We start from the raw sequence: 25084 nt of genomic DNA, 5'->3' as shown, positions 1-25084 counted from the left end.
TTGCAAAGTAATATTTCAGAGCTAGATCAGAAATGTAAGGACTATGGTATGAAGATTAGCATCTCCAAAACGAAAGTAATGTCAGTGGGAAAGAAATATAAACGGATTGAGTGCCAAATAGGAGGAACAAAGTTAGAACAGGTGGACGGTTTCAAGTACTTAGGATGCATATTCTCACAGGATGGCAACATAGTGAAAGAACTGGAAGCGAGGTGTAGCAAAGCTAATGCAGTGAGTGCTCAGCTATGATCTACTCTCTTCTGCAAGAAGGCAGTCAGTACCAAGACTAAGTTATCTGTGCACCGTTCAATCTTTCGACCAACTTTGTTGTATGGGAGCGAAAGCTGGGTGGATTCAGGTTACCTTATCAATAAAATTGAGGTTACGGATATGAAAGTAGCTAGGATGATTGCAGGTACTAGTAGATGGGAACAATGGCAGGAGGGTGTCCACAATGAGGAAATCAAAGAAAAACTGGGAATGAACTCTATAGATGTAGCAGTCAGGGCGAACAGGCTTAGGATGGTGGGGTCATGTTACACGCATGGGAAAAGCAAGGTTACCCAAGAGACTCATGGGTTCAGCAGTAGAGGGTAGGAGGAGTCGGGGCAGACCAAGGAGAAGGTACCTGGATTCGCTTAAGAATGATTTTGAAGTAATAGGTTTAACATCAGAAGAGGCACCAATGTTAGCACTGAATAGGGGATCATGGAGGAATTTTATAAGGGGACTATGCTCCAGACTGAACGCTGAAAGGCATAATCAGTCTTAAATGATGATGGTGATGATGATGGCCATCATGGTGGATGCAAGTCAAAGTATCATAGGAGCTGTGTTGCAGCAAAAGATGGAATGCAGGTGGCAAACACTCGCCTTTTATTCACATAGTCTCATGCTGCAACAAAAAGAATGGATTGCCATTGATTGGAAATTGGCAATCTACATGCCCATTAAACACTTTCAACCATCAGTAGAAAGCAGATATTTTACGATCCCCGCAGTTTACAAACCATTAATGTCCTTCTTCCAACATGCCACAGATCATGACTCACCACAACAGTTCAGACAAGCAGAGTATATAGCACAATATACGAGGGCTGTTTTTTTCAACCTCGAATCGTCCATCTAAACAAGTAAGAGGTAGGGAGGGGCCAGACCTGCGCGTCATGCGATTGTGCAGCTCCCCTACCACAACCTCTGCCGTTTTCAGCTGCAGTGTGTCAGTCGTAGCCGAGCTACGTCTGTGTAAACATGGCTGTTATGCTCGATGCTCCCGCCAAATGTGAGTTACGAAGTGTAATCCGTTTTCTGCAAGCAGAAGGATGTAGTGCTGCGGAAATCCATCGCAGAATGAGCAACGTGTATGGTAACAACGTTATGAGTGATGGTAGTGTTCGGGAATGGTGTCGAAAATTTAAAGGACGACGAACAGACGTCCATGATGAAGGTGGACAAGGCCGCAAGTGTCGCCACTGTAGGCCTCATTGAGCGTGTTGATCAGGCGGTGAGATGCAAATGAAGGTTTACAATTAGCGAACTGTCTGATGAATTTCCAGACATTTCAAGGTCTGCTTTGTACACAACTGTGACTCAAGACCTAGGCTATCGGAAATTATGTGCATTTGGATCCCAAAAATGCTGAGTACCGACCGCAAAATGCAAAGGATGGCGTCAGCATTATTGTTTCTCACACGTTATGCCAATGAGGGAAACGTTTTTTTGAAGTCGATTGTTACTGGCGATGAAACGTGGGTCCTCTATGACAATCCTGAAACAAAGGAACTATCAAAGCAGTGGATGCACACAGCTTCGACAAGCAAGCCAAAAAAGTTTAAACATCCACTGACGAAAAGAAAAACAATGGCCACTGTGTTTTGGGACCATAAAAGAGTGCTGCTGGTGGACTTTATGGAGCAAGCTACGACGATAACCAAGGAAGTTTATTGTGAAACTTTACGTCGTCTCCGCAGAGCCATTCAAAACAAACACAGAGGAATGCTTTCATCTGGCGTTGTTTTGATCCATGACAACGCCCGACCACACAGTGCCAACATGACAAAAGACCACCTCAAAAAGTTTAAATGGGAAGTTTTTGAACATCCTCCGTACAGCCCGGACCTAGCACCAAGTGATTATCACATGTTCCGAGAACTGAAGTCATGGTTAGGTGGGCAGTGCTTTGCTACTAACAAAGAACTTCAGGACGCTGTCAAGACTTACCTGTCCTCACTGGCGGCAACATTCTTCGAGGAAGGCAGCGAAAAGCTTGTGTCACGGTATGACAAATGCCTCAATCGTTTTGGCGATTATGTAGAAAAATAAGTTAAGACTTTACTGTACTTTTGGTAATAAAATTATTATTTTCTGTACATTTTTCTTTTATTTACAGCCAATCGGAGATTGAAAAAAGACAGCCCTCGTACAACCGATTTGCGCCTTTCCAGCAAGGATTGTAGTCGATTGTCTATCTTGGATTTGTGCTAGTCTACAAGCAGTACCTTGGGTGGAGAGCAGCGAGATGATACAGTTCTAAATGACTTGTGCACCAGGGAACTTACATCTACAGAAGGACTGGAGAATTTGAGCATGCTCATGGCTCGAGTGCTGTCGCAGCAAAGTTTGTCGACAAGCTTTTACACCAGTTACGCTGTTACTAACACCATTGATCAGATTTTCCCACATACAAATGGCTATTGTTATCTGATTAGTCATAGATCAGGTCTTGATATGCCAGAGGCTAGTTCTGTACCAGACATCTCAGGGGAGACACTGGGGAAGGCGTTAGTGACTGGACGGTTTTGAGATTTGGTATTTCTCACTCAGTTACAACGGATCATGGACATCAGTTTGAATCACATCTTTTTGCAGAAATGCTATAGCTATGTGATTGCAACAATCTGTGCACTACTAGCTGTCACCCGGAGAGTAATGGGATGGTGGAAAGTCTGCACTGATGTTTTCTTCATCTACATGTTGGAGGCACTACCGCTGGTATTGCTGGTTGTGCACATACAATCAATGGTTATTTACAGTGCTCAGCAGCTCAAATTGTCCACGGGGAGCAGTTGAGAATGCTGGGGAAGCTCATAAGCCTGCCAACAGTTCAGACCTCAACACCAGAATTAACAAATGGCAGCTCAGCACATACATAAGATGTTTGTGTGCAAACCCACCAGTCGGAGATGGATAAAGATGGATTTTCATTCCCAAGGATATACATACTGCATCACACACCAATCTGTGAGATGATACAGTTCGCCTGCCATTACACCAACCATATACTGGGACTACGAGGTACTTTCGAGGGACACAAACACTTCAAATTGACCAGGACAGTCGACACGACAAGTCTCTGTAGACCAATTGAAGCTGTCGTATCTAGCATGGAGGAACTGCCACAACACCGATTCATCAATTCTACATTGACACAAGACAATCCGACAGCACCGAGTGACGCAGAGGGTTTCGCATTGACTCCAGAAGTGTTACCATGCCAGAACCTCTTTGGGCTGTCGTTACGAGGGTTGGACACCAAATCAAGCACCAGTACCCCAACATCACTCCTGGGGCACTGGGCTTTGAAAAATGGGGGGGGGGGGGGGGTTAGCTGGTGTGGCGACATTGGTATTTCACCACAAAGTAGCTATCAAAGAAGTGATAGTAGTACATTACAGTGTCAAGGAACTTGTATATTTGATGAACAGCTTTTGTTGTTTATTCCTTGGTTTTTCAGTTGTTACTGGTTGCGTAAATACAGTAGCATACTAGATTATCTCATTTCTCGTTATTCTGGCTAATTGTAATTGGAAGACAGTAATCACCAAACTTTTTTAAATTGTTTACTGCTCTTCTTACAGAACTGGCTTTTTGTTCCTGTGAACAAATCTTTTACGCAAACACAAGTATTTTTTGCTTTCTGTTTCCTTAGCGCTGCACGCAGTTTCAAGGTGTATATGCCGAGGGATAACTGGGAAATCTGGGGAAAACCTGGGAATTATTTAGTATTCTGGGAACTTTTGTATTGTTTTAGTTTTCAGTTAATTTTTTGTAGTTTTGACTGGTGAGAACAGACACTCTAACAAAAAATTGCACTTTAGCCCACTACAAATGAGAAAATAACATCAAAATAAAACTTTAGTTGCAAAGAGGATGCACCATTTATAACAACAAAATACAGTGCACAAACAAGTGTCTGCCGACAACAAAATGTGTCAGAGGCCTTAGGACGAAGACTATGCAGCCACTTTGAAAAATTTCGGGCCCAGAAGACCAACCATTTATGCCATTATTTAAAATTTTATTGCCACATTTGTGTTTGATAAGCTGAGGTGACAAAAGTCATGGGATACCTCCTAATATCATATTGGATTCCCTTTTGCCTGGCATAGTGCAGCAGCTCGATGTGTCGTGGACTCAACAAGTTGTTGCAAGTGCCATGCAGAAATATTGAGCTATGTTACCTCTGTAGCCGTCCATAAATGTGAAAGTGTTGCCAGTGCAGGAACCGACCTCTCGATTATGTCCCATAAGTGTTCGATGGTATTCATGTCGAGTCATCTGGGTGGCCACGTCATTTGCTCGAACTGTCCAGAATGTTCTTCAAACCATTCACGAACAGTTGTGGCCTGGTGACATGATGTCAGGAAACGTAGCTGCAAATGGTTCCAAGTAGCCGAACACAACCATTTCCTGTCAATGATTGGTTCACTTGGACCAGTGGCCCCAATCCATACCATGTAAACACAGCCCACACCATTATGGAACCAGCACCAGCTTGCACAGTGCATTGTTGACAAATTGGATCCATGGCTTTGTGGGCATCTGTACCATACTCGAACCCTGCCGTCAGCTCTCACCAATGGAAATCAGGACTCACCTGACCATATCACAGCTTTCCAGTCTTCTAGGGTCTCTACCGACGTGGTCATGAGCCCGGGAGAGGTGCTGCAGACAATGTTGTGTTGATAGAAAAGCCACTTGCATCGGTTGTATGCTGCCATAGCCCATTAGCACTGAATTTCGCCACACTATCCTAACTGATATGTTTGTCATATGTCCCACACTGATTTCATTAGTTATTTCATGCAGTGTTACTTGTCTGTTAGCACTGACAATTCTACTCAAATGCCACTGCTCTCAGTCGTTAAGTGAAGGCCTTTGGCTACTACATTGTCCATTGTGAGAGGCAATCCCTGAAATTCGGTGTCCTCAGTGCACTCTTGACTCTGTGGATCTCGGAACATTGAGTTCTGTAAAGATTTCCGAATTGGAATGTCCCATGTGTCCAGCTCCAAGTACCATTCTCTGTTCAAAGTCTGTTGGTTCCCATCATGTGGCCATAATCACTTTGGAAACTTTTTCACATGAATTACCTGAGTAAAAATGACAGCTTGCCGGCATTTTGGTCTGACTGCCAGAGATGGCGGACATGTGTGCATGAGGTGTGCATGAGGTGTGCATGCTTGTGTGTGTGTGTGTGTGTGTGTGTGTGTGTGTGTGTGCGTGTTTTCTCTTTTTATGATCAAGGGTGTGGCCGAAAGCTAAGTGTAAGTGTCTTTTGATCATACCTGTCTGCAGCTTAATATGTCATCTCTACAGTAAGTAGCAGCCTATCGTTTTCCTTCATTGTTACTAAGATTTAAAGTTTTACTAATGAGAGTTTATTGGCTTCTGGAAGTATTTAAATGTTATTCTCCATGTACTAAAATAATTTAATGGATTTGGTGAGCAGCAATCTGCGTCTGTTTGCTGACTGTGCTGTAGTGTACAGGAAAGTGTTAGCGTTGAGTTACTGCAGGGAGATTGTTCGTGTAATGTTGGAATACAGTATTAGTGACGTGCTGCTTGGCAGTCATTTCTATTAAATATCTAGGTGTAACATTCAAAGTAACATGAAATGGACACAGCTTTTTATATGCCCCATCGATCAACAACACTAGATGAACTAAAAAACGAAGTTACAGTTGTGGTAAACTAGGTGACGCAGGACATCTTGCATTTTTGTGGAATGTATTCAGCTACCTTGTGATTATTAACTGTGCAGTTCTTGGAGACTGTATTTAAAATATATAAACTTTGATGTGAATAGTCAAATTTAAGTAATGTCATTCTTATACACTATGTGATGAAAGGTATCCGGACACATGGCTGAAAATGACTTAAAAGTTCGTGGCGCCCTCCATCGGTAATGCTGGAATTCAATATGGTGTTGGTCCACCCTTCACCTTGATGACAGCTTCCACTCTCACAGGCAAACATTCAATCAGTTGCTGGAAGGTTTCTTGGGAAGTGGCAGCCCATTCTTCACGGAGTGCTGCACTGAGGAGTGGTATCGATGTCAGTTGGTGAGGCCTGGCACAAAGTCGGCATTCCAAAACATCCCAAAGGTGTTCAGGTCAGGACTCTGTGCAGGCCAGTCCATTACAGGGATGTTGTTGTCATGTAACTACTTGCCACAGGCCGTGCATTATGATCAGGTGCTTGATCGTGTTGAAAGATGCAGTTGCCATCCCTGAATTGCTCTTCAACAGTGAGAAACAAGAGGGTGCTTAAAACATCAATGTAGGCCTGTGCTGTGATAGTGCCACACAAAACAACAAGGGTTGCAAGCCCCCTCCATGAAAAACACGACCACACCACACCACCGCCTCCAAATTTTACTGTTGGCACTACACGCACTGGCAGATGACGTTCACCAGGCACTTGCCATACCCACATGTTGCCATCGGATCGCCACATCGTGCACCGTGATTCGTTACTCCACACAGTGTTTTTGCACTGTTCAATTGTCCAATGTTTATGCTCCTTACACAAAACGAGGCATTGTTTGGCATTTATCGGCCTGATGTGTGGCTTATGAGCAACCGCACCACCATGAAATTCAAGTTTTCTCGCCTCCCGCCTCACTGTCATAGTACTTGAAATGGATCCTGATGCAGTTTGGAATTGCTGTGTGATGGTCTGGTTAGATATCTGCCTATTACACATTACGACCCTCTTCAACTGTCAAAGGTCTCTATTAGTCAACAGACGCGGTCGGCCTGTACACTTTCATGCTGTACGTGTTCCTTCACGTCTCCCACTTCACTATCACGTTGGAAACAGTGGGTCTAGGGATGTTCAGGAGTGTAGAAATCTTGTGTACAGACATATGACACGAGTGACATCCAATCACCTGACCACATCCGAAGTCCTTGAGTTCTGCGGAGTGCCCCATTCTGCTCTCCCATGATGTATAATGACTACTGAGGTCACTGATATGGAGTACCTGGCAGTAGGTGGCATCACAATGCAGCTAATATGAAAAACATATGTTTTTGGGTGTGTCCAGATACTTTTGATCACATAGTGTACTAATGTTTGTAAAAAGATGAAGTATTTTGAATCACCTAGTAAATATTAAGTTTTTATTTTTGTTTCATCATCATTTTCTAATGCAGTTGTAGTGTGGCTAATGAAGTCTGTCATTCCCTAGTTCGACATATTGTTGTATATGTACATAGTGTTAGCCATTCGCAATGTTTCTTTAGTCAGTTCACTACATTTTAGCCTAATTTCTCCTTCATTTCCCTTTGTGGGTGTTTCTTACAAGATGCAAAACATGAATTGCATATCTCTTTTGGCTGTGTAACCTACTCGATCTGCCTTCTTGCATTGTACTTGAATTTGACATGTTCCTTTCTTTCATATCAAGTGAATTAAAACATATTAATATGCTATGATCGGAAATAATGATAGTCCAAACCTAACCAGCAATGTATCACATGTAAACTGTCTGTATCAGAAAGCTGTAGTTTTAACTGGGCAGGGGTGTATGGATCTAGTGTGCAGCAGACCTACCTTCTTGGTTTTGCATCTTTGAAGTCCCACTGCAGCATCCACACCTTTCAGACTTGTCTGATTGTATCTACAGAACAGCTAACAACACACACACTAGCGTAACTTCTGAAAATGAATGTGCTACAGAAATAATTATCTGGGGAAGTTGTTACACCTGTAAATCACAGATAATTCTGGTAAAAGCTTAATATATTTTGGAGGCCCACTGTCCTCCATTTTTTAGATGTACTTTCATTATAGCAATACAGATGCTTCAATCAGAATTCACTGTGTTGTTGTGAATGTAACTGTTGACTCTCAACTCAACACTACTGACTTTTGAAAGAAAGTTACATGCACGAGAATGCACAGTCCGAGTCTCCCATAGTTCTACTATGCTTTGACTCCTGTGCCTGCTACATGGGTGTTTTTACTACACTGCCAGGATAGTTTAGTAGATGCTGCCACTTTCTCAATGTTTAAGTCTGCAACTTTGTCAGTGCTCAGAAATTCTTATCATCATTAGTGGCCTATACTTCTTAACAGAAGATTCAAGTAGCATCACACAGGCATTTTCTTTGGCGACTCAGAAGTCCAGTGGGAGAGTCCACATGTCGCCAAGATGTGGTGGGGCAAGTGTATACCACGCTAAAAGAGTGGTTCATCAGAGGCACCTGTCTACATGCTCAATTCCCGGCTAATTTATTGAGATGGGCTCTGCCGTGGAACTTGCTGACGTCCTTGATGAGTTTCTTCCGTCTGCTGTGTTCTTTGGCAAGCTCCACCCATTTTCACAGCCAATGTTAAATGTGTGCATATTGCACTTGATGCAGTCTTTAAAGTGCAAAGCATATCATCTCTTGGCACGTGCTATATCACTACGTAGTGTGCGTCGGGGAAGATGGGAGTGGTCCATATGATATAAGTGTCCTAGCCACCACAGGTGACGTTCCTTGAGTGTGGTGGTGATACACAGTAGATTTGCAGCATGCAGGACAATATCATTTATCACATGGTCCCTCCGTGTTATGCCTAGAATGTTTTGTAAGCACTGTAGATGGAAGGTGTTCCGAACTTCTGCTCTTGCTTGTCATACAGTGTCCTGGTTTCAGCACAAGACTGCTCAGCACATGCCCTATAGTTGAGCATTTTTTATGGTCACCATAAGGTGTTTGGTGTCCCATACTCTTGTGTGGAGCTTTTTGAAAGTTTTCACCGCTTTGCACGTGTTTGCATTTATTTCATAGTCTGGAGAAAGATCTTCAGACACTGAGGTAGCAGAATTGGTCTACTTCATTCAACAAGGAGCCTTCTAATCTTATGGCAGGCATATTGTGTATTCTTGCACCATAATCACTGTCTTCTTTATAGTCACAAACATGGGAAAGAGCTTGCATGCAGCAGCAGATTTGTCCCTAAGCCTTTGAAGGTTGTCTTGAATACGCACTATGAATGCTGCATTGTCAGTGGATAAAAGGTTACTTATAAATAAGTCCTCATGATAGCGCTTGGATCTGAGCAATGAGATGCTGTCTTCACCAGCAGACCTGGTATGTAGATGGATGCCCAGGTTTGTTTCGCCGAAAGCAACTTAGAGGAGTAATGGGAAGAATGTGCCAAACAAGGTAGGGGCGAGTGCACAGCCTTGACGAACCCCTCTTTGCATAAGAAAAGGATCTGATGTGCTACCTCCAATATTACAGCACCCTCCATATTGTTGTGAAAAGCCCTGATTATCTTCAAGAGTTTTGGAAGACACCCTGCCTTCACTATTAAAGATTCAGTCCCTCCCTACTGACTGTGTCAAATCCCTTATTTAGCTCGATAAAAGCAATGAACAGTGGGACCTTATGTTTGTGGCATTTTTCCTGAATTTGCCAGTGTGTGAAGACCATACCAATAGAAGATTGGTGTGGCTCAAAACCCACATTGAAAATCTGGGTACACATGCTTGGCAAGCTCCTCCATTCTGCCCAGCATCATATGGTCAAATGCTTTTCCAAATGATTTTGAGCAGTGAAATTCCATGGTAGCGATTGCAATCACCATGACTGCCTTTATCTTTGTATAGAGCAGAGTCCTCTTGGGTAAAATAGTCCCCCGTTCGGATCTCCGGGCGGGGACTATTCAAGAGGATGTTGTTATCAGGAGAAAGAAAACTGGCGTTCTACAGATCGGAGTGTGGAATGTCAAATCCCTTAATCGGGCAGGTAGGTTAGAAAATTTAAAAAGGGAAATGGATAGGTTAAAGTTAGATATAGTGGGAATTAGTGAAGTTCGGTAGCAGGAGGAACAAGACTTTGGGCAGGTGAATACAGGGTTATAAATACAAACTCAAATAGGGGTAATGCAGGAGTAGGTTTAATAATGAATAAAGAAATAGGAGTGCGGGTAAGCTGCTACAAACAGCATAGTGAACGCATTATTGTGGCCAAGGTGGACACGAAGCCCACGCCTACTACAATAGTACCAGTTTATATGCCAACTAGCTCTGCAGATGATGAAGAAATTGATGAAATGTATATGATGAGATAAAAGAAATTATTCAGGTAGTGAAGGGAGACGAAAATTTAATACTCATGGGTGACTGGAATTCAAGAGTAGGAAAAGGGAGAGAAGGAAACATAGAAGGTGAATATGGATTGAGGGTAAGAAATGAAAGAGGAAGCTGTAGAATTTTGCACAGAGCATAACTTAATCATAGTTAACACTTGGTTCAAGAATCATAAAAGAAGGTTGTATACATGAAAGAATCCTGGAGTTACTAGAAGGTATCAGATAGGTTATATAATGGTAAGACAGATTTAGGAACCAGTTTTTAAATTGTAAGACATTTCCAGGGGCAGATGTGGACTCTGACCACAATCTATTGCAGGGCCAGCCAAACGCTGCACAGTGTGCAGATGTGCGGAAGTGATGCACATGCGCGACAGCGAGCGACAGCGACATCTGTTATTAGACATGTGTCCTAAACGAACGGCGACGGCTCCACTTCCCAGTTTATGTGGTACAAGCAAGAGCACAACATACCCAGTCTCGTTTACCCCTGGTAACCGTAACCTTAACAGAGAAGTACTGTGAAAAAGCAAAGGACGTCGTTTAAAAATGACTGGGAAATGCAATTCTTTTTTGTAGCCGTTGCTGAAAACTCACAATGTTTGCTGTGCCGCCGAATAATAGGCGGCCAGCGTAAGTTTTAAATTGAAAGACACTACAATACATATCACAAAGACGAGTGTAGTGTACTCATCCGTGAAGAAGGCAAGCAAAATTAAATGTCCTTAAGAAAATGGATGAGACACATCAAATCGGTTATCATTTCTCATGACCATTGATAAATGTGTTTGGATTTATTCCTTTCATAATTAAAAATTATTGTTTACTAACTGTGCAGTATTGCCTCATTCTGCTCAATGTTACATTATTATCAGGAAAGTTGGTCATTAAACCGATTGTTCCAATGTATACTTACATTTAGGGTTTTTTTTTTTACTGTGTGAAGAGCTACGCTCAGCTGAAGTCGATAAAACATAACATTCATCTAATTGTCGGTTATTATGCAGATTTCAGACGTAACTGATGAGAGACATAGCAATAATGGTATTGAAATAACAGGTGATCATTGAGAGGTCTGCGGTCATCATTCTGTTCAGAGGTCAATGAGACAGAAATTATGTGGGTGTAACTGAGGGCACCGAGAATTAGTTATAGGAAACCTTGCATTAGTTTAATGTTATTTGAAATCATGAATAAGTTTCGTTGGAAGTCTCTAACTGCTCTCTTTCTTAAATACTAGATCAAAAACATTACGCGTATTTACCTGCTGTCAGTCAAGCTGCATTAATAAAAACCTACCGTTATTAACTGTATTACTTGTCTTACTGGGTTAAGCTGTTGACATAAAAGTAGACGTCTCAATGAGTAGACTGTGACAGTATTTTAAATGTTTAATACGCGAAATACCTTCCCATGGTTGGCGGCAAGCTCTGAAAAGAGCACTAGAATACACCGGTACATCAAATGGATAAAGCGACACCTGTGCGTAAAAACATGTACTACATGAACGCTGACGGCTGCGGCGTGCACACTGTGACCCGGAAGTTGCACGTGTGCAGGAGCACTGCACGCGTGCAGAATTTCTGGCCGGCCCTGATCTATTGGTTATGAACTGTAGATTAAAACTGAAGAAACTGCGAAAAGGTGGGAATTTAAGGAGATGGGACATGGATAAACTGACTAAACCAGGGGTTGTACAGAGTTTCAGGGAGAGCCTAAGGGGACAATTGACAGGAATGGGGGAAAGAAATACAGTAGAAGACGAATGGTTAGCTCTGAGGGTTAAAGTAGTGAAGGCAGCAGAGGATCAAGTAGGTAAAAAGACGAGGGCTAGTGGAAATCCATGGGTAACAGAAGAATATTGAATTTAGTTGATGAAAGGAGAAAATATAAAAATGCTGTAAATGAAGCAGACAAAAAAGAACACAAACGTCTCAAAAATGAGATTGACAGGAAGTGCAAAATGGCTAAGTAGGGATGGCTAGAGGACAAATGTAAGGCTGTAGAGGCTTATCTCACTAGGGGTAAGATAGATACTGCCTACAGGAAAATTAAAGAGACCTTTGTAGAAAAGGGAACCACTTGTATGAATATCAAGAGCTCAGATGGAAACCCAGTTCTAAGCAAAGAAGGGAAAGCAGAAAGGTGGAAGGAGTATATAGAGGGTCTATACAGGGGCGATGTACTTGAGGACAATATTATGGAAATGGAAGAGGATGTAGATGAAGATGAAATGGGAGATATGATACTGTCTGAAGAGTTTGACAGAGCACTGAAAGACCCGAGTCGGAACAAGGCCCCGGGAGTAGACAACATAGCATTAGGACTACTGACGGCCTTGGGAGAGCCAGTCCTGACAAAACTCTACCATCTGGTGAGCAAGATGTATGAGACAGGCGAAATACCCTCAGACTTCAAGAAGAATATAATAATTCCAATCCCAAAGAAAGCATGTGTTGACAGATGCGAAAATTACTGAACATCAGTTTAATAAGTCACAGCTGCAAAATACTAATGCGAAATCTTTATAGACGAATGGAAAAACTGGTAGAAGCTGACCTCGGCGAAGATCAGTTTGGATTCCGTAGAAATATTGGAACATGTGAGGCAGTACTGACCTTATGACTTACCTTAGAAGAAAGATTGAGGAAAGGCAAACCTACATTTCTAGCATTTGTAGACTTAGAGAAAGCTTTTGACAGTATTGACTGGAGTACTCTCTTTCAAATTCTAAAGGTGGCAGGGGTAAAATACAGGGAGCGGAAGGCTATTTACAATTTGTACAGAAACCTTTTCCTTGGAAAGTTTGGCTATGTCTGCTTTGTATGTTGTTGTTTTTAATGTCAGGCAGGATTCCAGGTTCTTGTCAATAAGGTGGTTTGTCAGTTTACTTTTTATGATGTTCGTGATTGAAAATGATTGTTCTCATGAGTTTGTGTAGCTGAAATGTGACAGAACAGCAAATGCTAGTTCTTTTAACAGATGGAATGAGTCTGTAACACTTTTTCAGGTGTTAAAAATTACCACGTCTTCCTCCTCTAGGTCTGTCAGAGCAGACCATTTGTACCGTGAACTAATATCACATTTTTGTCTCTCTAACTGTGCCAAATCAGCATTAAGACACTCAGATTTGGAGCTCAATTATTCCTTGCTTTTTAGCTCTAGCAGTTGCATTTCAAAAGTGCCAATTTCAGTATCAAAGGGAGCACTGAGTGGATTTTTAACAAAGGCTAATGACCCTTTGTTTTTGCTGAACTCCTGAAACCTCTGCAGGAAAGTCTCTCTCATGTTTGTCATTTTCTTTCCGATATTTCAGAATACTTGGGAAATGAATTAATGTTCCTCTCTCCGAATCTTGTGCCAGAGAGACAATTTATTTTCAAATTAAGTTATGTCTTCTAACTCTGAAAAGACTGTTTTTACATTCCCTTGTAGTTTACGTTTCGGCTCATTTAGATGAGCTGTAATGTCTATCATAAAACAGAATTTTTGGATCCAATGCACTTGTGTTAGTACAGGATAGTCAATTCCCTTTTCTAGGAGAATATTTTAAGTTCTGGTAATAGGAAGTGAAACACTAAAATGTATCCTCTTGTAAACCAGCATACCTTCCATTATTATGTTGACCATCTCAATGACTAGGTCCATAACACTGCCAATTTCTTCTGGGAATGTCTGGGCACAAACCACTTATTGACAGATGATGCAATGATAAACTAATATCTCGTGGCTTATTCCTTCCTTGAAAAGAGAAGCAAATCATTTTCTCACTCCCGCATACTTTTTGCCCCGCCTGTTGCAATTGAAACAATTTTATCGAAGTTCAAGCATACAATGACACAATTTGCAGTATCCTCACCACATGTTTGACCTTTGAGTAGCAGCAATCCTAAAAGCTATTATTTAGGATCTACAGGTGAAATAAACTACACATAAAGTGAAATTTTTCCTTGTTCTTACAATTATGGAACAACTCTTTGGATGCATTTAAAAAACAACTTTTTATGTATTCACTGCCTGTGTATGGTTTTCCTCTCTTAGCAATCTCTTGACTTATACCAAAGTTGCAAGATTAGTACTCTTGAAAGATTGTGCTCAGTTATTAAATATCGAACTTGATTTTTCTTCATTCATTTGAAGTTCCTGAACAGCTTTTTCTTATATCACTAGCGGAATATTTTACTCCCAAACTACACATGTTTGGTTGTTAAGTGCCTCTCCAAATTTGATTCTTCTCATGTGCCAGTTTTTCTTAACAAATGAGACAGGTTGGAAGACTATTTGAGTTTCGTATGATGATCACCTATCCAACCGCTATCCAAGCCCGACAGCGCTTTAAATTTGGTGGTCTGACGGTAACCGGTGCTACCACTGCGGCAAGGCTGGCGGCTCATCTCTGCCTTAATGACTTGTATTGTCTCTGCCAATACTGCTCCACTCTGCGACAGTGATAGAGACTGTTCACTTTTGTCACACATGAATTGAGATCGATCAGGTGAATTAACACTTCAATATGTCATGATCCACTACTCTGATCACATTGCAGTTTTCACCACAATTATTCTAATTAACTACTCTGTACAGCTAGACATGCTTATACTTGCTCAGTTCTTTCTTTAATTATTTTAATTTATCCAATTGTGAACAAAGTGTACCATGAGCATGGCTAGTGGATGGACATATCTCTGCCACACATCAACTGCATTACACAAAGAATTCAGAATCTATTTGTGCTGTGCCACTTTGCTCCGTAAAGCAATACATTTACATCTACATCCATACTCTGCAAAACCCTGTGAAGCATATGGCAGAGGGTACTTTCAGTTGTCCCAGTAATCAGAGCTTTTTCCCCGCTCCGTTCATGTGTTTAGTGCAGAAAGAATTATTGCTTAAACTCCTCTAGGCATGTTGTAATTAATCTAATCTTATTTTCAGAATCCATATGGGAGCGATACATTGAGGGATATAGTGCATTCTTTGACTCATCAGTTAATACTGGTCCTGATTAGGCTTTCACGGGATAGTTTGTAACTACGTTCAACCATTTACCAGTCCAGTTATTTGAGTGTCTCCGTGACGCTCTCCCATTTGTCAAATAAACCTGTGACCATTTATATTGAGAATTTCCATTCCCCCACTATATTACGGTGGCTTACATGAGGATTTTGTAAGCAGTCTTCTTTGCATACTAACTGCATTTCTATAGTATTCTGCCAATGAGTTAGTCTTCCACATTCTTTACATATGGCAGAGCCTATGTGATCATTCCATTGTAGGCATAGAAAACTATATTTTTTCATTTACTGCTGCTGTTATTGAATAAATTACTTAGCATTCAAATTATTTTCGTTGTTAAGATAATAAGTACAAAACAGTCAGTTTCAAATACCCGAAAATTGGCTTCATTGTTAGTCGAACTTACTTTTTGACGTTGGCAAGCAGTATCTGACACATACAACTTGTTATTCTAAAATTAGTTTATTATTATTATTATTATTATTATTATTATTATTATTATTATTATTATTATTCACAAATGGGTGAGGTACAATCAGTCAGTGTTGCTTTGGTGGTTGGCTTTCCTTTGTGTCCAATTTTGTTTCATCCTTTCAGAATGAAGTATCTTTCATCAGACCAAGGTGTTCCAGTCCGTTTTCTAATTTCCCACTTACCAAGTTTCCGATCACATATCTTTTGTCTGAATGTTTTTCTGTCTCTAATGTCTGCCTGAGTTATACTGGCTACTTTACAATCCTCCTTAATTACAGGAATCCATTTAATTGGCTCAGTTTTGGCCTTTCTTCTGTTTTCATAGAATTCTACTATTTGTTTTGTCAACCTAGTGGGTGCCATTCTTTTAATGTGCCCGTAAAATTTAAGTCTTTGTTGTCTCATGTCACCTTGTATATCTGTGTATTCTTCTGTTTCCTTATTACTTTTCAGCCTATAAGTTTCTCCACCAGTAATTTTGGGGCCTTATATTTTCCTAATAATCTTTCTTTCTTTCTTTTGAATTTCTTCAATATCCCACTTTCTATTTAAAATTAAAGTTTACACTCCATAAAGACATTCAGATTTGAATACGGTGCTGTAATGCCCAAGTTTATTGAATTTAGAAAGTTAATTTTGTATTATAAATATCTTGTGTTGATCTTAACGCAGTTGCCATTTTTTGACAGCGAACTTTGTTTGCAGCTTTTTCCAGACCGTTTTCTTGTACGATTTCTCCCAAGTATTTAAATTGAGAAACCCTTTTCATTTTTCCATATTAAATGTTCAAAAACATTGGTGCTTGTTTGTTTCATGTCGTATATTCCGTTTCTTTTTAATAAAATTTGTAACACTACTTTTTCTGTAACTCCTTTAAGAATTTCAATTTGATTTTGAGCTGTTGTAATATCACTAGTTAAAATTGCCAGATCATCTGTTAAGGTGAGGCTGTCTACTCTAATATCACTTCTAACTAACTTGGTATATAACTTGATTGATTGAACTATATTTTGACTCTACTTTTGCTCTCACCATTCTGTAATTGCCTTTTCCAAAACACAGTTAAACAGTAATGGGGAGTGTCCCTCTCTCTGTCTAACACCATTCTTTATATCAAATGGTTCAGAAATTTCCCCCATGAATTTAACTTCAGATCTAGTTTTGGTTAACGTTTCCTTAATCAGTGTTATAGTTTTAATATCTAGTTCTTGTTCCTCTAAAATTTGGAGAAGAGATTAACGATCAACCAAGTCGTAGGCTCTTCTAAAATCCACAAATGTATGTACAATATTGTTACTAGAAGTCCTTTGGCACCTAAGGATTAGTTTTAAATTAAGAATTTGTTCTGAACAATATCCGTTTGGTCTAAAGCCTGCTTGGTATTTACCAGTTTTAGGTTCTAACTGTGCTTGGGTTCGATCAAGTAAACATTGTGAGAGAATTTTGTATGTGATCGGGAGAGAGAGATTCCTTGGTAATTATTAACATCAGTTCTATCCCCTTTTCTTATGCAGTGGATTAATTAGGCTAGTTTTCCAGTCCTCGTGTATTTTCTCAGTTTGCCAGATATGTCCTATTAGTTAAGTGATCTCTGTTACAGCGTTAGGACCAGCTGATTTTAGTAGTTCTGCAATTATGCCATCTTCTCCAGATACTTTATTGTTTTAAGTCTCTTAATTTGTTTAGTCATTTCAGTTTCATGAGGTTATTTAGAGTTAGGTTTGGTGTTATTAGTTTGCTGTGCTTGGAATTTATTCACTGGTTCTGGACAGTTTAACAGTTTTTCAAAAAATTTAAAACAATTAATTAATTAATACTAAAATCAAATTGGGCAGTCAAGTCTGAGCTGCCGAAATTGGCAGTCTTGTTTGCATGAGATTTGCTTGCTTGTGTGTATGACTTGTGTGTGTTTCTCTTTTGCCGATGAAGGCTGTGGCAAAAAGTGTTATGTAAGTGTCTTTCAGTTGTACCTGTCTGCAACTTAACGTGTCTTCTTCACGGTAAGTAGCAGTCTCTCTTTCCCTATGTTGTTGAGATTCCTGTCTGGAGTTTCCATTATTTAAAATCAACATAACTTTTATAAAGTGATTTTTCATCGCCTTACAGTGTATAATAACCATCGTTTTACCAACTTTGTGTTTTGTCCCAATAGCCGACATATTTGTCCCGAGAGAATCAGCAGGTGTATTCAGATGTAAAATAATTCTCATTTTTTTCAGGTTCAGTTGCACATTTTAATTACATGTTTACAATTTAATTAAAATGAGCAACTAGACGGAAACATAAATTATATGTTTTCTTTTTTTTCCATCAGAAAAAATATTCCCCTTTGTCTTAGCTTTGATAATCATCCTACTTGCAGATAAAAGAGGCAGACAAGCCTGCAGAAGCAGAGCCCGAGAGTGACAGTGACGTATCCAGTGTAGCATTTGATCAGATTCCGGTTTATCGGAAAATGCTAGAGTATATGAAACCTGGAGAGACAGTTGCCAAGTCACTGAGAAGATTGGGTAAGTGAAGCTCCAAAACATAGGTTTGTAAGAATGAAGACAAGTTTATTTAAATGTAATTTGTATTATTCTGGAGTTTGTTATGAGGTAGTATAACTTAACCAATTAACGTGAACTTCAAAGAAGTCTAGATCAAAACCATGAACTGTTAAGTGTGTTGGTATATTTTACCGATTTCTTGAGCACATTAGCAACAGTTAAGAATAGCAGTTTGTTTGCTTAATGTAAGAAAGCATTTTTTTTTAACATAATACACAAGAAAGTGACAGTGATGTATCCATTGTAGCATTTGATCAGATTCCGGTTTATCGGAAAATGCTAGAGTATATGAAACCTGAAGAGACAGTTGCCAAGTCACTGAGAAGATTGGGTAAGTGAATCAGGTTACGGGTTTGGAGTTGTGGGTGTTTAGGAAGGATTCCTCCAGATGGCCCAGGAATAATACGAGTGCCCATAGATGTACCCCGGATTTGTAAGTGTTAAGTATTGTGATGACCCATTGAATTTTGAAACAGTTATTTTATGTACAAAATTTTTAAGGTAAGGTCTTACCAAACAATGGAAAATCCAGGATGGAATGTAACAATATTACAAAAAGGATATTTGCTACTCACCATATAATGGAGAGGCCGAGTCTCAGATAGGCACAACAAAGTGTCAGAAAGTGAGCTTTCGTCCAACTAGGCCTTTGTCGAAAATAAACAGTACACACACACACACACACACACACACACACACACACACAAACACAAACACAAACACACATGACCACAGTCTCTGGCTGTTGAAGCCAGACTGTGAGCAGCAGTGCATGATGGAGTAAGGAGGAAGCTGTGGTGGGGGTGGGGTGGGGAGAGAGAGAGAGAGAGAGAGAGAGAGAGAGAGAGAGAGAGAGGTGGGGGACAGTAAAGTGCAGTTTGTGGGAGCATACAGGTGGGGAGAGGAAGGGCAGCTAGGTGCAGTTGGGATGGTTGGGAGGTTAGGCAGAGGTCTGGGGGTTAGCAGAAAAGGACAGAAGTAAAAAGACTGGGGGTGCATTGGGTGACTTTGTAGTGCTGGAAAGGGAACAAGGAAGGGGCTAGACGGGTAAAGACAATGACTAATGAAGGTTGAGGCCAGGAGGGTTACAGGAACATAGGATATATATTGCGGGGAGACTTCCCACCTGCGCAATTCAGAAAAGCTGGTGTTGGTTGGAAGGATCAAAATGACATGGAAATGAAGAAAGTTGTGTTGGGCAGTGTGCTCAGCCACATGGTGGTCCAGTTGTTCCTTGGCCACAGTCTGTCAGAGGCCATTCTTGTGGACAGACAGCTTGTTGGTTGTCATGCCCCCATAAAATGCAACACATTGGTTGGAGATTATGCTATAGATCATATAACTGGTTCCACAGGTGCCTTGCTTTCGATGGGATAGTTGGTTGTGACTGGACTGTTGTAGATGGTGGTGGTGGGAGGTGTATGGGATAGATCTTGCATCCAGGTCTATTACAGGGATATGAGCTATGCTGCAAGGGGTTAGGAACAGGAGTTGTGTAGAGATGGGCAAGGATATTGTGTAGGTCTGATGGGCAGCAAATATCACTGTGGGGGAGGGGTGGGAAAGGTAGTGGGTATGATGCTCTTCATTTGAGGGCACAACGAGAGGGTGTTGAAACCCCGATGGAGAATGTGGTTCAGTTGCTCCAGTTGTGGGTGGGAATGAGTCATGAGGGGAATGCTCCTCTATGGCCGGACAGTGGTAATTTGGTAGGTGGTGGGTGGCTGGAGAGATACGGCATGGGAGATCTGTTTTTGTACAAGGTTGGGAGGGTTATTACAGTGTGTGAAGGCCTCACTGATGCACTTGGTATGTTTTGAGAGGAACTGCTTGTCACTGCAGATGCGACAGCCACAAGTGGATAGGCTGTATGGAAGAGACTTCTTGGTACGGAATGGGTGGCAGGTGTCAAAGTGGATGCATTGCTGGGGGTTGGTAGGTTTGATATGGACAGAGATACTGATTTGACCATCTTTGAGGTGGAGTTCAATATCGAGGATGGTGGATTGTTTGGTTGAGTAGGACCAAGTGAATGGGGGAATGTGGATTGGATGTTCTCACCCTCGATCCAGATCATGAAGACATCATTAATGAATCTGAATCAGGTTACGGGTTTGGAGTTGTGGGTGTTTAGGAAGGATTCCTCCAGATGGCACAGGAATAAATTGGCATGGGATGGTGCAATACGAGTGCCCATAGATGTACCCCGGATTTGTTGATAGGTAATGCCTTCAGAGGAGAGGTAATTGTGGGTGAGAATATAGTTGGTAACGGTGATTAGGGAGGAGATTGTTGATTTGGAATCCACCGGGTGTTTGAAAGGCAGTGTTCAATAGCAGTAAGGCGATGAGTAGGGATGTCAGTGTAAAGAGAGGTGCCATCAATAGTGACAAGCGGAGCATCCTGTGTTAAAGGAACAGGAACTGTGGAGAATCAGTTGAGAAAATGGTTGAAGGAAGATTGCGGCTCATAGGCTGAAGGTGTTGGTTTACAAGAGCAGAGATTCTCTCTCTGGGGGCACAGTAACCTGCCACAAATGGGGTGTCCTGGGTGGTTGGGTTTAAGGACTTTAGGAAGCATGTAGAAGGCAGCAGTGCAGGCAGTGGTTGCAGTGAGGAGAGAGATGGTCTGCGGGGAGAGGTTTTGGGGTGGGCGTAAGGATTTGAGGAGAGACTGGAGGTCCTGCTTGACCTCTGTAATGGGGTCAGTGTGGCAGGGTTTGTAGGTGGATGAATCTGACAGCTGGTGGAGTCCTTCTGCCAGGTAAGCCTTGTGGTTCAAAACCACAGTTGTGGAGTTTTGTCAGAAGATAGCATTAAAAGGTCGGGATCAGTTTTAAGTGGTGGATTGCATTTCTTTCTGCGAATATAAGGTTAGTTTGCATGTTGAGGGATTTGGGGAATTATGCTGAGACTGAGGCTGAGGCAAGGTTCGAGGTTAAGAAATTCTGGAAAGTTAACAGGGGGAGATTTGGGGACAGTGGGAGTGGATCACGGTTGGATGAAGGAGTGAACTGAGTCAGGCATGGGTCAACACTGGTCTTTGGTTGAGTCTGATCGGTAGGGTTGGTGGTGAAAAAGTGTTTCCACTTTTGGGACCGGGAGAAGGAGAGAAGGCCTTTAACAAGGCCTGCATGATGGAATTTGGAAGTGGGGCAAAAAGAGGACTTTGGAAAGGAGTGACACATCTACTAAGGTCTACATTTTACAGTAGTTTGTATCAAATTGTGTGTTCACCAAACGAGGGAGATATGATGTTCATTTTCTGAAACTGCTGCCTTCAACAGAATGATCTCCTGTGATTCAGTAGGCTTTCTACATAGTGGATGAAGAAAGAAAAGACTTGTAATGGGCAAGAGTCAATCTGTACGAACATTATGATACATATTCAGTGTTATTTTTGGTTAAGTGTTGACAGTAGCATGTGAATTAATGTGGTAAGGCAGTAAAAGCAGCTATGGACCATCCAGTGTGATTTCACTCACTCTGTCCACTCAGTATTTTAAAATGTGATTTATAATAGGTTCCTGCAGTAACAGCTGAAGGTAGAGAGTTTGCAATGATTGTCAAGTTGACATCTTGGTTCAGGATATGTATGGTCTCATGTATTTACTTTTGCTACCGTGTCATCTCTTACTGAGGAGAGCAACCAGCTGTTAAGGCTGGATAGGTTAATGTGTGTTCGTGATTTACACTAGCTTATATATTTTGTGTTTGAGGTGGGTCACACACTATTACATATTTGCTCGCAGCTGTCTCTGAAAATGAAACTGATTTCGCAAGTGACCATGTGCGGGAAACAAACTGGAGTCAGACTAGTTTATCAATTTAAATAATGATTTGAATGACTGCAATACATGAAGATCAATGATAATAGAGTCATGCAAAATGATGGCCCCTATCAGTGCATTCAGCCATTATAAATTATCTTGCCTGAATGTTGTACCTTGACTCATTTTGCAGTGAAGATAGTATGGAAATGATGTCACTTTATTTCAAGGAATAGTAAAGTTTACTGATCATCATGTTCCTTCATAACAATATCCCAGAACTTAGACTGAAGTACATTTTTAAACCTGTTGCTACTGATAGAGCCTTGGATTTGCATTCTTGAGATGGAAGCAGATGGTGACTTGCCATTTGTTGTCCTAAACAAACCCATAAAAGAATACCCTGGTCAGTGTGATAATTGAAACACTTCAGGGCATTTATAAAAAGAAAGGTTCTGACTACAGGTAAACTGCATCTGTACAAGTGCTTGAATTGCATGTTATCCTCACTGAATTCTTCACCACATTTTCCATAGTGATGGAGAAGAGATGTATGACATTACACATTGTGCATGAAATATTTGCAAAATTTATATTAAAATCACCACACAGTATGATCTCCCTACCTTTGTATTTGTAAAAATCATTACACTCTCTAGCCCATTTGGAAACTGGTATATGTTGACATCAGTCATGCAGTACATACAGACAGTTAGTACATTGGGCTGCTTGATCTCAAAGCACAATATTAAAAGTGATTATAATATGTAAGTGGCCAGTTTTGTTGCATGTGCTGAATTCTGTGCCCTCCTAGATAACTTTTAGGAAACAATGTCCCTACTCCTCTTATTAGAGCTTTAAAAACTGCCTCCAACTGCATAATTTGAAAAGTTAATGAACAATACGTTTTCAGTTGGGAGTCAGTACTGAGAGAAACAAATAACATCAATCTTGAAACTAGTGGCTGACAAGTAGGCTTCAGCTTCCAATTGCTTGTTATGTGTTGACTGTATATTCTGATAACATGTAATGAAAGCTGAGTCAGACATCCGGAAACGTTAGTTTAGGTAATTTAAATTGTAAGTTTCTTTTTGTGACAGGTTTGTGCTTTCATTTTGGTTTGACATTCTAAGCACACTAGTACTCACTTCATTTAATGTGAGTTGGTGTTTACTACATTGTTATTTACATTTGTCCTCGTAATATTATCAGCTCTCTCTCTCTTGTTACAGACAGCAGTTTTTTACCTCATATATAGATTTGTATGTCTGTATTTTGTTCATGAGGCTTCTGTCATTGTTGGGTCTGTTTCTGCAGGAATTCATGTGCTTTAGTAGTTTCCCATTGGAGGACCACCTAGCATAAGTACAGACTTGCTTTTACTTTCATTTTCTTGGAATATTTTCTGTAGAAGCTGATTTATTTCTGAGGACAGTCCCCTATTTTGATGCTGATATAGGTGCATGTCATGTTTAGTGAAATGACTTCTTCATGGCATAAATGTGTTTTAGTTGTTTGTTGGTTAATCTAATTTTTTTGTTTGCGCAAGACCAATATGGTAGGTTGTACCTGAGGAACAAAGTTGGTACAGAAATAACAGTAAATTTTGAAATTTGCACCATTGTGATAAGTTTCATAAGAAAGCTGTTAGTTCATTTTTACAGATGTTTTCACTCCTATCAAAATAATGCTGTCATTTTTTTGAAGGTTGGAACATTTATACTTAGACCTTTGTCAAATTTAGCTCAGAGTTAAACACGTACATTGTTTCTGGTACAGCTAGTCATCAGATTAGAAATGTTTCATGCATTATTAAAACCAAACAATTTTACCTTTTTTTTTGCAGTTGCATTTTAATGTCAGTATTCTTTGTAAAATACTTTGCACTTATTACCACTTTTAGCTTCAATTTTATTACAACCTTTTTCAGGTACAACATTTTCTGGCACCAATTTTGAAATCATTATCTAAACTTGAGTGTTTTATTTTTGCAGACAGTAGCATAATTTTGAAGTTACTCACAGTTTAGTATGCCCATACTTTAGTGTCATAGGGGACAGTGTACCCAAGATCTTTTAGTATCAGCCCCCCCCCCCTCTCACTTTTCTTTTATTGATTTTTAATTTGTGCATTTAATTTGAAAGAAATGGTGAATACTAACTTATTTTCGAAATATTTAAGGTTATATAAAATGTGTTGTATTTTACTTTACAGGAGGCAATAAGACAATGTCGGCATCTGAGCGGTGGCGCCGAAAAAAAGCAGGTCTGCAGGATGATTCTGGCAACAGTCAGCATGTGACAGATCTCACAGCAATGGCGAATCAACTGTTGTCAGAGACAGGCAACATGGATATCTACCAAGAGAGCTATGAGCACATAACCTCCATTGTAAGGATAAATGTTGTCTCCTTTATGTAATAAAATGGCTTTGTTTGCCCCTCTCAGTTTACTAAGATGCTTCAGTATATCAAATCATATAGCATACTTTTTTTAAATATGTTGCTGGGGTTTAGTGTGTTAGGAAATACTGAGTCTGTAGAGGGTAATGTATGTAAAATTTGTCTTTGTGCTAAAACCAACATTCATACTGCAACTTTGAGTCACCCCTTCCTTTAGAAACTGAGATTGCAATACGTGTAATGAAAATGACTGAAGTACTATTTTTACCAGACACTAGCTTTTCAAACATATTCATGATGGTCACTATCTTAAGTGTTGAAATGGTTGCCAAGTTGTTGTATCCCACATGTAAACACTTGCATCCACAGATATTTGTGCTCAAGTCAGTTCTAGTGAGAAACTTGTGCGAGCAGTAATACAGCTTGTACTAAATCAGTGCCCTTATTCTCAGCATACAATGAATGCAGAAAGTGATGATAAACTGGTTGAAATCAATGAGG

The 25084-nt window shown here is 40.5% G+C and overlaps 1 protein-coding gene across 1 annotated transcript in view; it reads left to right on the top strand.

The window, feature by feature from the left end:
• Positions 1–25084, top strand: part of LOC126100654 (CD2 antigen cytoplasmic tail-binding protein 2 homolog) — a 78959-nt gene that overhangs the window by 37711 nt on the left and 16164 nt on the right. The window contains exons 4-5 of the mRNA XM_049911280.1: positions 18227–18374; positions 24397–24572. Coding sequence (XP_049767237.1) covers positions 18227–18374; positions 24397–24572 — 324 coding nt within the window. The remainder of the gene's footprint in view (positions 1–18226; positions 18375–24396; positions 24573–25084) is intronic.

Source organism: Schistocerca cancellata, chromosome 9 (assembly GCF_023864275.1).
Source record: "Schistocerca cancellata isolate TAMUIC-IGC-003103 chromosome 9, iqSchCanc2.1, whole genome shotgun sequence".
NCBI classification, from domain to species: domain Eukaryota; kingdom Metazoa; phylum Arthropoda; class Insecta; order Orthoptera; family Acrididae; genus Schistocerca; species Schistocerca cancellata.
This window is presented reverse-complemented; position numbering and strand designations above follow the sequence as displayed.